At 41.6% G+C, this 11,847-nt stretch overlaps 1 protein-coding gene across 1 annotated transcript in view; it reads right to left on the reverse strand.

The window, feature by feature from the left end:
- Positions 1-9,471, reverse strand: part of rsrc1 (arginine/serine-rich coiled-coil 1) — a 120,692-nt gene extending 111,221 nt beyond the window's left edge. Inside the window, exons 1-3 of the mRNA XM_085370453.1 lie at positions 9,415-9,471; positions 8,763-8,957; positions 5,021-5,143 (exon numbers count right to left, since the gene is read on the reverse strand). Of these exons, the coding sequence (XP_085226579.1) occupies positions 5,021-5,143; positions 8,763-8,941 (302 nt within the window). The 5' untranslated portion in view covers positions 8,942-8,957; positions 9,415-9,471. The remainder of the gene's footprint in view (positions 1-5,020; positions 5,144-8,762; positions 8,958-9,414) is intronic.
- Positions 9,472-11,847: the final 2,376 nt, after the last annotated feature.

Genomic DNA, 11,847 nt, shown 5'->3' on the forward strand with positions numbered 1-11,847 from the left:
CGACACCCAAAACCACCTGCTACTTCTCGCTCACAGACACACTCTAAACTGTGCAAATAAAAATATATGTCGGAGAAAAACGCAGAGAAAAATTCCCACCCCGCCACCTGACAGGGGAATTGCTGATCCAGGTGCAATGAAAGCTGGGAGGCTTCACTTCAGCTTCCCCACAATAAAGTTGCTGATTTTCCTCCTCCCTCTTCTGTCTACTTGCACTCAGCTGCCCCACCATCCACTCCTCCCTTCTGCTCCTCACCTCGGCGCTCCCTGTTCCAAGCTGCCTGGATGACCTTGTACACACTCTGTGTCAGTGCAAGGCAGAAAAAGCTATCTAGCAGATGTACGACACCTCATCTTATACGGGAGAAAATTGCTGAGTGAAATAAATACCAGGCCATCGCTCAACCTTTGCACGTACACGTGCACACGCCTGGAGTGCTTCTGTGATCTCCTGTGTAGAAAACAGAGCTCATGTTATGGTCTGTAACATCCAAATAACCTAGTTCTTCCAGTCTTGCTGGAGAAGTTCCACAATGAGGTTCCAATCGTACCGCTGTCTGTGATATTTACAAACACAAAGAAAGCCATTTGGAAATCATCAATCTAATACTCCCACAATCTTAAATTAATCTGAGTGTAGCCATCGATTTGACTTCTGAATCTCGTCTACTACAGACCTGAATAGGTCAGCGTTTTGATATTTTAACCCGTTTCATTATCGATCCACATTGTTATTCCTCCAAAATGAAAAGCTTTTGCTGTTGCAACCGAGCCTGGACATGCAAAAGTAGTTCAGTTTCTTTCTGAGTACTCCTTTTAACAGGAACACTCGAGGCTTACTTTAAAAAAAATCAATACAACCCAAAGATATGAAAACAAACTCTGTACAATTACTGATTATTATTTCCATCTTCGGCAAGTTTAAAATGCACTTATTCATTTACTAATAGCTGAAATACTATCCAAAGGTGGTGGAGATTAAAATCCACCTACACCTCTAAGGTGCTCCAATCTAGTTTTACTGACCAATCGAAGCACTTTATACTACAAGGTGCATTTAACAATGCATTCAGTTATTCTATAAACTTTCAGTTCTTTTATTATTTCACAAGCATGACCAATTTAACGTGCAGGTCTTTAGAGTGTGAAAGGAAGCTGGAGTACCAGCCAAGAAACCACGTAGGCACAGGAGAACATGCACCTCTCACATGAAAGGATCTAGATGGGGTTCAAAGCAGGAACCTTCTTGCTGTGAAGTGACCGTTGTAACCATTGCACCCCTGTGCTGCCAAAGATATGCATGTTCAGTTTATTAGTCATTCCAAAATGGCCACAGGTGTGAAAGTGAGTATGAATGATTTCAACAGACTGGCAAACTGTGCCATATAAGAGCTAGGTTAAGCTCCACCCCTCATGACTGCCCTGAACTGAATAAGCTGAAAAAAATGGATAGACTTTAGATTTGGAGTCATTTTCCTGCTTTAAGCAAGCATCGGTTTGGAACTCATCTTGACATGTGTGAGAGTCTGAGACAATCCTAACTCTGGTCAGCGTAGCATAGCACTTTAGATGGTGTGTTTATATCTCGCTACTACTAGGAAAATGACTGCTAATTAGAGGTCTCACTCACCATATAATTATGACAGCAGTGATGAAGTCATTCTGTGCTAGCAGGGCTAAACCCTGACGCTAGCACTCTGCGTTGCTAGCTCAACACACCCTGAAATATTAATGGGGAAAATGTAAGCATTACCATGTGCCCTCCAGTATATGCTCACCTACGTGTGAATAGCTAACATTACCCGAAATGCTCAGCTTCCTTTTGATGGGTCAAGTGGTGGATTTGACGCATGAGACATTCCTCCTCATCTTCCAACGGCCCTCTAAAGCTAACTGTTGTCAATGAAAGGCTGACAGAATGACTGACTGCGCCACACACATTTAACCCCTGCTGTGGCCGCCCATGAAAGCGGACCACACCGATGCTCCGTTGAGCTCACCTAAAGACGTTCCTGTGATCCGACTGTGATGATAGGCCGTGTCGCCTTTGTTGGACTGGGTATGCATCAGATCACTCTACTCTGCTGCTGCCATGCTCCACTCTGCTCTCCCCCAGTGGACTAGGCCGTGACACTCCCCCTCATATTCACGCAAATCTGCACATACATGCATTCTCTCAATCAGCCTCACACATGTTCACTTGACAGCGTGCTCACAGGAAGGCACGACACACACCCACAGAGCCTGATATGCCTGCTCACATCAAAGAGAATAAACATTAATGGCAAATAGGTAATCTGCTCCTCTTGTCTGTTTTACATTTCAGGGCTAGATTGACTGCCTCTGGGGGACCTGGCCCTTCTCTGATTGAGGGCAGGAAAAAAAAGAAGAAAAAAAAAGAGTGTAAAAGAGAGGAGAGGAGAAGGAAGCAACGATAGATGTAAACACATGATAGAGCGTTATTCTTATTTCATGTATCTCTTTATTTTTTATTTATACAAAGGGGATTGAAAAGGAGGTAATAAAATTCCTTCACTTCAACCCACGATGGCCCACTATGGTCCTAATCTTCTCCCCAGCAATATTCCAATGCAGACATTATTATTCTTATTTCTTCTGAATAATATCCCTCTCTTCTCTACACTGGGGCTCACTTTTGTCTTTCCACTTTATTCCTCCCCCTGTTTTAGGATCTTCTCTGCTCTATCCCTCGCCTGGAGAAACTCAGCCTATTCTCTCCACACTTTTTCATTCCCTTCTAACTTCTGAACCCCTCTCTCCATCTTCTCCTCCAGTCAGTGCTCTCTGTATCTTCTTACTCTTCTGCTTCACATGCTGAAGGAGGTGCCAGGTTGGTGTGGCCAGGGTGGGGGGTGGGGGGGTTGGCAGGCAGCACCTCATATCCTATCTGCGTATCAATCATGAGCTGCTGTCCATGCAATCCTCCTCTGATCCATCAGCCAGCCTCTCAGGGAGCTCAGGCAGCCTCATCCCGACGCACACACACACACACACACACACACACACACACACACACACACACACACAGCACTGACTAATAGCAGTCAGGGCACCTGTGCACACATCAACCTGCTTTCATTTCACAACCCCCAGCTGCTGTAAAATATGCAGTGTCCCACCAAAGTCATGCACAGCGCAGATGCAGCACTTCTGATAAATACAGACGGAAGAATAGTCACGTAATTTCTCCACAACTGCTCAAATACCATTTAGCTTCGCTGTCAATTAAATTAAATATTATGCTCTAGATTCATTCTTAAATTGTGTGGTTGATAAAAGATTTAAAACAAAAAAATCAAATTACTATTTTTTGCCAATCAATCATTTCATCACTTCTGCTCTTTTCCCATTTATTACACAAGAAAACTGCCACTGGATTCTTCGAACGCTAACACAGGAGCACATGTGCCCGTGTCAACTTCTGCAGACACAAATTGTAGCTGCCATCACTTAACTGCATAAATTTAATCATCATTGCCATCATTTTGCACATCTCCACCTCTAACACCGCCTCAACCTCATAACGCCCCACCACGCACTCCCACCAACACCAGCCCGGCCCAGCCCACCTGCTCCTCGCTTACCGCTAAGCCGATTACACAACGCAACCCTCCTAATCACACTGCAGCGTTTGTAAACACCGATGTCATCGACTGTAGTTCTAAATCTCCCAAATCCCTTCCACCTTTCATCTCACACCACACCATTTTCAACTAATGTTTTAATCACCAGTGGTGCTGTGAGTGACTGCCACTGTACCGCAGAGAGCAGCGAGAGAATGTGTGAAAAATGTTTGGCTGAATTCTCCCAATAAATGGCCTCAGCGTGCAGTCAAACACCGAAATTCGCTTATTCCAAAAGCCTGTGAGCATTACATCGGAGAGTTGAAGTGTGGTGCCTTTTCATGGCGCAATCAACCACACGTGTCAGAACATCCCTGTTGCATCATCCCTTCATCCTGACACCTCTGTAATCAAGATATTAAAACACTTTTTCCTTTGTGATTAAAATGATCTATGCTCTCCCCCGCAGCCATACACAAGTAAACAAAGGGCCTTGCTTGCGCATATATTATGACAACCTTTTCTTCAAATGTGCGTCTGTGCATGTATTTATGCATTTGTGTGTGTGTGTGTGTGTGTGTGTGTGTGTGTGTGTGTGTGTGTGTGTGTGTGTGTGTGTGTGTGTGTGTGAGTGTGAGGAAGGGATTTAAAAACAGCACAGTTTACTGGTTCATTAGCACCAGATTAGCTATGCTAATGACATGGACCACCACACAGAGACTTTCTCTTTATGTTTCTGAAAGGGACACGGGACTGTGAGTGTGTGCATAGTGTGGTGCAGCCGTGTACACATTTGTCACGTGAATAACTTTTTTTTTTAAAGGAGCAACAACATTAATAATCATAATTCAACAAAGTATGTACCACTAATGACGGTTTAATGGTGCTAATGAGTGAAAGGAGAGGTGCTTCCAGAAAAGGGTTTGGCAGGCAGACTGGAGTGGTGCTGCATGTGACCTGCTGTCTCTGCGTGTCACAGTCTCATTAATACTCATGCAGTAAGACGGATAGTCGGAGCAAACGGAGACACAACTAGATGCACACGCAATACAGTAATTCAGACCTAAAACATAAGTTTCCATGTGCTTCCATCTGATGACATAAGACATAAATATGAAATGATGTGTTGTTTAGACTACAATAAACTTTCAAAAAAATGTATTTTTCTGTAATAAGAAAAATCTGCAATGGCATTCCTTGCACTGATTTGTAATACAAACACCCTTAACCTTTCCAAGCTTCCCCCCCCACCCCCAAAGCAACTTTTAAAATGATGTGGGTACCGTCTCTCTCACTCCTTTTCTCCAAGCGTGACTAAAACTTAGACAATCTGACTTTAAAATCCTGTTAGGAAACTTCAAGTGACTGGAAATAATACAGCAGTTTGAGGGATTAAGCAGAATGAGCAGAATGAATAATGTCCACGATGGTGCTACCTCCTGTCCCGGCTGCGTGACCTGTGTGAACGGTGGCTCCTCCCTTTGTCTCTCTCTGCGCTTCGACTCCTCCTCCTGCGAGATGAACTGTGAGACGAACTGCTGCTGGAACGTCTTCTCCTCCTGGGACAGGAAAAAAAAATACACACATACATTTAATCTTATTATAGAATCTTTAAAAGCAGATCAATCATACAGGAGTATGATTATACAACTAATCATTGTTCTGGAGTTCAAAAAAAAAAATGCTTAGGGTGGTTAATAGAGGGAGGGGGGGGGGGGGGGGGGGTCATTCAGCTGTATTGTTTAGTTTCTCACAGTTTACTTTCCACAAAAATCAAAGTCTTACCATTCCCGTAAAAAGTCTCTCCTCACTTCACCCTAATGCTCCACTACGTCAAGCACATTTTTCTGTGTTCATTTTCCCAGTGGACAAAAACTCAGAAAGCACCATCTAAAATTCTTCCCTCTTCTAAAAAAGTGGATATCGTGTCACTACTTTATTTTGCTGTTATGTTTAAGAGAAAACATACCCACACGATCCAGAAAACGTAGCTTGTTATCAGAATCACAAGCAGCTAGTGTGCATTAGTGAATGCTCTGGTCCAAGGCCCAGAGCTGCAGAGCCATGCAGGATGCCTTACAGTTCCTCCACAGGGGCCCTTTAGTTCTCTGCTGCTCTTTAATGTGGCTACAGCAGCGTGTGCAGCGTCTATTTTCCAAACACCGCTCACACTGAGTTCCTATTGATATCATGTAGCAGGAGTCATTTATGGGAGTGAATGTAAATGCTGAAACAGCCCCACGCCCGATACTGCAAACACTTTGTGCAATATTCATTATTTAAAACATCTTCTTTTGTTTCACCAGAACCAAAAATAACCAAATCTTTAATACACATGCCCCCCCCCCCACAAAAAATCCCTCTCTCAGTCCTGTGGGAGCTCTGCTAGATAGAGAAGGAGAGAAGAAAAAGGCAAGCAATACAAATAACACAGAGGCTGAACTATCAAACCAGATTTGTACCACTTAGAGAAACCCAGCAAAGATCTATTAGTATTCTAAAGGCTGGATCCCAAGAGCGGGGCCTTATGAAATAACTTCCACAGCCCTGCACAACCACTTCACACACTGCACAGAAGAAGCACACAGTAGTGAGATGGGATTATTTGGAAGGAGGGGAAAGCTCACACATTTTCACAAAAGCCTGTGTGCACGTAATAAAACATAATGGGTAGAACACATGCAAGAGGGAAGCAATGGCCAACACAGAAGTCTTTAACGTGAACGCAAATAACACCTCACAACTTGGACTTCATTTTGCGTTTATTCACACACACTTTTCCATCTCACTCCCGTATTGTAACTTAACCACGGCCAGGGATACAATTACTTTCCTTACATATACATGTTAATTATGTGGTTATGATGTCACCCAGCCAGAACATAAGCCCTCTTCTGTTTTACCTCATGTAAGGTTACTTTACATTACTCAGGTTGACAGTGCTACAAAACGTGTGGTCGCTTTTATGAACCTATTTAAAGCAAGTAGATCCAACACACACACAGAGACAGAAATACAGAAGGTCTTAGTCAATTGTTCAAAACACACAAGCAGTTAATAGATGAAGGACTGTGGTCCCAGGGTTTACACTGCCCACCCTACCCCACCCTGTGCAGGCAGCCAATGACTTCCCATCAGCAGTAATGGACCTTGACCAAGCCTCATAAATAATTACCATCAACTGGCCTTGTCTGAACAGCCACATACACCCAGTGGCAGCTGTGGATAGACGGTTGGATGGATGGAGGTCAGGTCCAGTCAGTAGCTACTTGCAAAGAAGGTTGATTATTACTGAACCTCCTCATTCCTCAGCAACAGCTAAACACTGAAGTGTTTTACTTTACGAAGATCAGAATAAAATGATAAAACTGATGTTATGTCATAACCTTTTATATTTAAGCCTTCACATTATCAAGAGGAGGGTTGATATGAAATAAGCCCAAACAAAAATCTATCCTAGATTTCTATTGAAGAATAAGAAACTAACCTCTCTGCAAAGCTGTTTGCCTTCCAAACCTATTTTTACAGACGCAAAAGTGCTTGTTTAAATTCTTACTGACATCCTTTCCTGGACAAATTATTACCACTGCACATTGATTCAAAATTTTCTTGTTAGATTTTATTTCTTGGTCCTTTTAAAGTGTCTTAATTCTGGCATTTACTGGGAAAAGTATGACGGCCCTTCGCTGTCCACACGGAATCATTACCGAAGACATAATTTTCCAATCTAGGAACTTCATAACTCATTTACTAGAAAATAGGTTTACTCTTAAATGAGCTATGTTGTAAAAAGCCTATGCTAAACATCTGTACTTTTAAAATCAGAACATTTAATGTGAAACGTTTAGAAAGCTAGCATGCTGGCCAGACAAACATCTCTTAATCTGTTGTTCTATCTAGCTTCATTACCTAAGCTTTTGTCTGTTGAGGAAAAAGTCTGAATATGATATAATCCGATATCATGACGTTCTCCATTTTAAAACAAAAACTAGAGAACATTTTGAAGTCAAAACAAAATAATGTCCACCATTTTTTTCATGTATCAGCTGATATGCAAATACAATCCTCTACTTGGCTGTCTGAAATGCAAATTCCTGAAATTCTCATGATTACAGACACATTTTGATGGGATGACAACCAAAGATATAAACGATCAAATTCGAGAAAATATATATAATTAGTTTAGCTGCTCCTGTTTCAGGGTGCCGGTACCATGTATGTCCAGTGGCTGTCATACTTTCATGTTTTACTGAAATGCTTGAATACAAAAGAGTCACAGTTATGAAAACCTGCTCTTTTCCAACTACAATAAGTCAAAATGTGTGAGTGGAAAAAAAAATCTGCATACAATGTTTGTGTTTTGTTTTTTTAAGCTATTCAAGCTATACAGATAATATATGTATACAGAAGAATGTGGTAACTTAACTACAGAGCACAAGAAATATACAAGAAGTATACATCAGTGTTTTCAGCCTCTGCTTTATCGAGTTTTTCAAGAAAAGACTGACTGCTGGGAAGCATAATACCACTAAAATCCAAGTGGAACCCAAGCAGCATATCAACTGGTGATAGTGGCCAAAAGTGATCCCTCAGAGACACGTCAGCATCAGTGCAATTGTTGTCCCATAGACAATACATACAACTTTAATCCAGGTAAAAGATATACTAGGGTTGAATGCAGCAATTGCAGAGTTAGTCATAACGAAGCAACCAGCAGCTCCTTCATGTGAAGTCTGTGGAATACATTCCCCTTTTCAATAACTCTAAAACAGTATAGGTTTATACCTTATATTCAAATATATTGGCCAAAATACAGGGCGTGATTGCACACGTTTTATTACTAGTTTACAAGCGCATGGTCATTTGTGTGCATTTGAAATGCTGTGTATTTTAATGTACATGATGAAATCTTCTAAACTGAGAATCCTGAATGACCTCCTGGATTTTAGTTATGCAATAAATATATTTTGTAAAAACCAAAATATTTGTGTTTAAAATGTGTCACATTTTAATTAGGTTCAGCCCCTCCAATGAAATGCTCAATTTCTGAATGCATCTGGCTTTTAACCTTTCAGAAGCTTTAAATGCAAAACAGTCGTTGGTTAAACACACTCCAGCCGAACAGAGAGCCACACTCTGCACACATGTAAGAAGGAAAATTTCACGATGAAGCCTAACCTCCTGTCTCTGGAGCGAGAGCGGCTCCGGCGGCGACTGGACCTCCGACTGCGGCTACTTCTCACTCTGCTGCCAGAGGAAGAGGACGAAGAAGAAGAAGAGGAAGAAGAGCGGCGACGCTGTTTCTTCTTTCTCTTGCTTCGGCTGTCATCATCACTGTCGGACGAGCGCCTACCCATGCTGGCGGTCAGTCAGCTGGCAAAACATACACAAGAGTGGGGTTGCTCCTTTTGACATCTCTCAAACAACCCTTCGAGACAGTTTGCTGGAATATCAGTGGGAACCGACCTATTTATTTACTCCTCACGTGTATAAAACACAACGTTTTTACTACTCTGACCACTGTACCATAAGCTCATTTAACGACTATTAAAGCACAGCCACCTACATACAGTAGTATTTAACTTATTAAATCACCACCGACTGCTAAAAGGTAAAGTACCGTTGCCGCAAGCAGCTAATAAATGTTTGTTTTTGTGCAGAGGCTAGCTACTAAGCTAACGGTGCTAACTTAACCAGCTTGGGACCGCGGTTCTTGTTCTAAATAAAGGTCCCGGATGTGCAATAGTAAACGTATCACATCTACTAATATGTCTTATATTAAAAATAAGTGTATCCCTATAAAAATTAAAAGGAGAGTCCCGCTTCTCACCTTTAAATGGCACTGCCTCTCAACAACAGCCATGCACTGTTTGGGAGACTCTGCTTGTCAAACCGGAAAGCATCGATCAAGGAATTAGAATCAAACACAGAGCAATCGATCGAAGGACCCCCTTTTTTACCATAGCTTTACGGATTTTGCCTCTATTATGTTTCATTAACTAAACAACACTTATTTAATAATTCGGCATACATAGTTTGTCGTTGTTGTTGTTGCTGCAACGTTAGATATTGTGTTAAACAGTTTTAAAGTATTTTTGTATAACACTACTACATAAACAAAGTCGCTTGAATCGCCTTAATTAAACGAGATAAAGTTAGACAATTACATTTCCATAATAGCATGACTATTATGACGATTTGGGGGATGGTAAAAGCTCTTTAAAAAAGAGCATTTCTAAATGGAGATTATTTAATGTAGTATTTTAATGAGGGACTAAGCTTCATTTGTATTTTTTTCTCTTGATGGTGTATTTTCTGTGCAGTTTTTAAAATAGCATCCAGTCGATGAAAAATGATGACTACAAATGTATTGCAAGTGTATGTCTGCCAACAGCACGAGCTACTTATATTTCGTTTTAATCGGACAAAATACTCACTCACAATGCGCCCAAATAAACGAGTGGATGTGTGTCAGTGATTATTTGCATGAGATCATCTTCTCAGATATTAATCTTTTTCACAAACAAGGCCAGGCAGAGGATCCAAACAACATTAAGTGAATAACTGCTTCCTGACATTTAAAAACAGAAGAAAGGACAACATTATATCGACTGATACATTGCTAATGTGCACAGGAATGACAGATAAGAGAGCATTAAATGGGGCAGTTTCAGTGCAAATAGACACAGGAGGCAACTCAACGCTACAGGAGGAATCCTCCCGCTTTCCGATGCAGTAGAAATAATAGTAATTAATGCCTAAGGTTTAAGCAGAAACTTCATTAATATTTAATGAGGAGAACTGTAAAGAGGACTTGTGTGGAAATGAGGCTTTTTATAGATTATCAATAAACGTGCTTAATTTTACATCAAATTCATTTCGACTTTTTTTTTTTTAAATCCCGCTATATCCAGTTTCTTCTCTGGCTACACGTCCCCTCCTCTTCTGGCTTAATTGCCATCTCTTCGCTGCACTCGCTATATACCTACCTGAACACGCAAGTGAACCATTGTTTATTTTTTTATTTTTTGCAAATAATCGTTTCAGCTGGAGGGGGAGAAAAAACGAGTTGAAAGCGTTAATTAGTGAGCCCAATGGCAACGCATCGCAAGAGGCACTATAATTAAACGTTTAGCTGCTTAAACATCCTAATGACTTAAAAACCCCACTGAGGATTAATATGAAGCGATGTGGCGTATCTAATGATGACGTTGCAAAACACAACAATTAGTGATCAGAGACACAAACGGGATGGTCTAAAAAAATATTGATTAAGTTGTCCAAAAAAAACATCCGATAATAATACTAATAATAATAATACTTTACCATACAATATTTTTATCCAATTTTATTATTATTTTTAAACCGTGAAAATCCACTTTCAAATTAAAAGCGCAATAAAATTAATAAATAGAGCAGGCCTGAAGCGAACTATGTACAACTGTGGGTTAAAGCCAAATGTGTTCACTTGAACTTGATTTGAAGCTCCGTGTATAAGTTGGTGCTGCACCTCTCGGCATCCCAGCTGGTCCCAGCTTTCACCGCTTTCTCTCTCCGTGTCAGCGTTGCGTCTTTTTTGTTATTATTTTTTCCCCTCCGCAGATCACAGAGATATAGCGAGGAAGGGCTCCTCATCCATGTGCTTCCCTCTCTCTTGTCATTTTCTGATTGTTTTTAAGCCACACCCCTGCAGAAAGAGAGAGAGAGCGAGAGAGACGGGAGAGAGAGCGAGAGAGAGAGATCCGTGACCATCTCCCGGGTGTTTAAAAAACTAACTCAGGACAATAGCAGCGAATGAGCGCTTAATTAAATTAATTAGTCCTTCTTGTCAATCTCGGATTAATGGCCAATAGCGGTGGTGCTGTTTAATGTTTTTACTCGGCTTCTCTCTCTCTCTCTCTCTCTCTCTCTCTCTCTCTCTCTCTCTCTCTCTCTCTCTCTCTCTCTCGCTCCAGTATCAGTGAAGGGGTAGGAGGTGGGGGGCGTGGGGGGGGGGGGGGGGGGGGGGGGGGCTCATCCCGGCATCCTGAGGGGAGGTAATTTGCACGGATCAAGGGGGCAAGGCGCCGCAAAGTATAAATACTGTGACTTCAATAGAGGATCACCAGCAGGTTCCCAACTCCGCTACCAAAGGAGGAGGAATTGGCTGAGAAGATATCTTCATATATTTTTTACCTTTTGTCCAGAGTTTGGCTGCATCACCTTGTATCATTTTCAAGGGGTCGACTTTAAAAAGAGCCGCACCACTGATGTCTTAAGCTGT

Source organism: Diplotaxodon limnothrissa, linkage group LG14 (genome assembly GCF_057381915.1).
Source record: "Diplotaxodon limnothrissa isolate DT_005_m linkage group LG14, D_limnothrissa_male_GT1.1, whole genome shotgun sequence".
In the NCBI taxonomy this organism is placed as follows: domain Eukaryota; kingdom Metazoa; phylum Chordata; class Actinopteri; order Cichliformes; family Cichlidae; genus Diplotaxodon; species Diplotaxodon limnothrissa.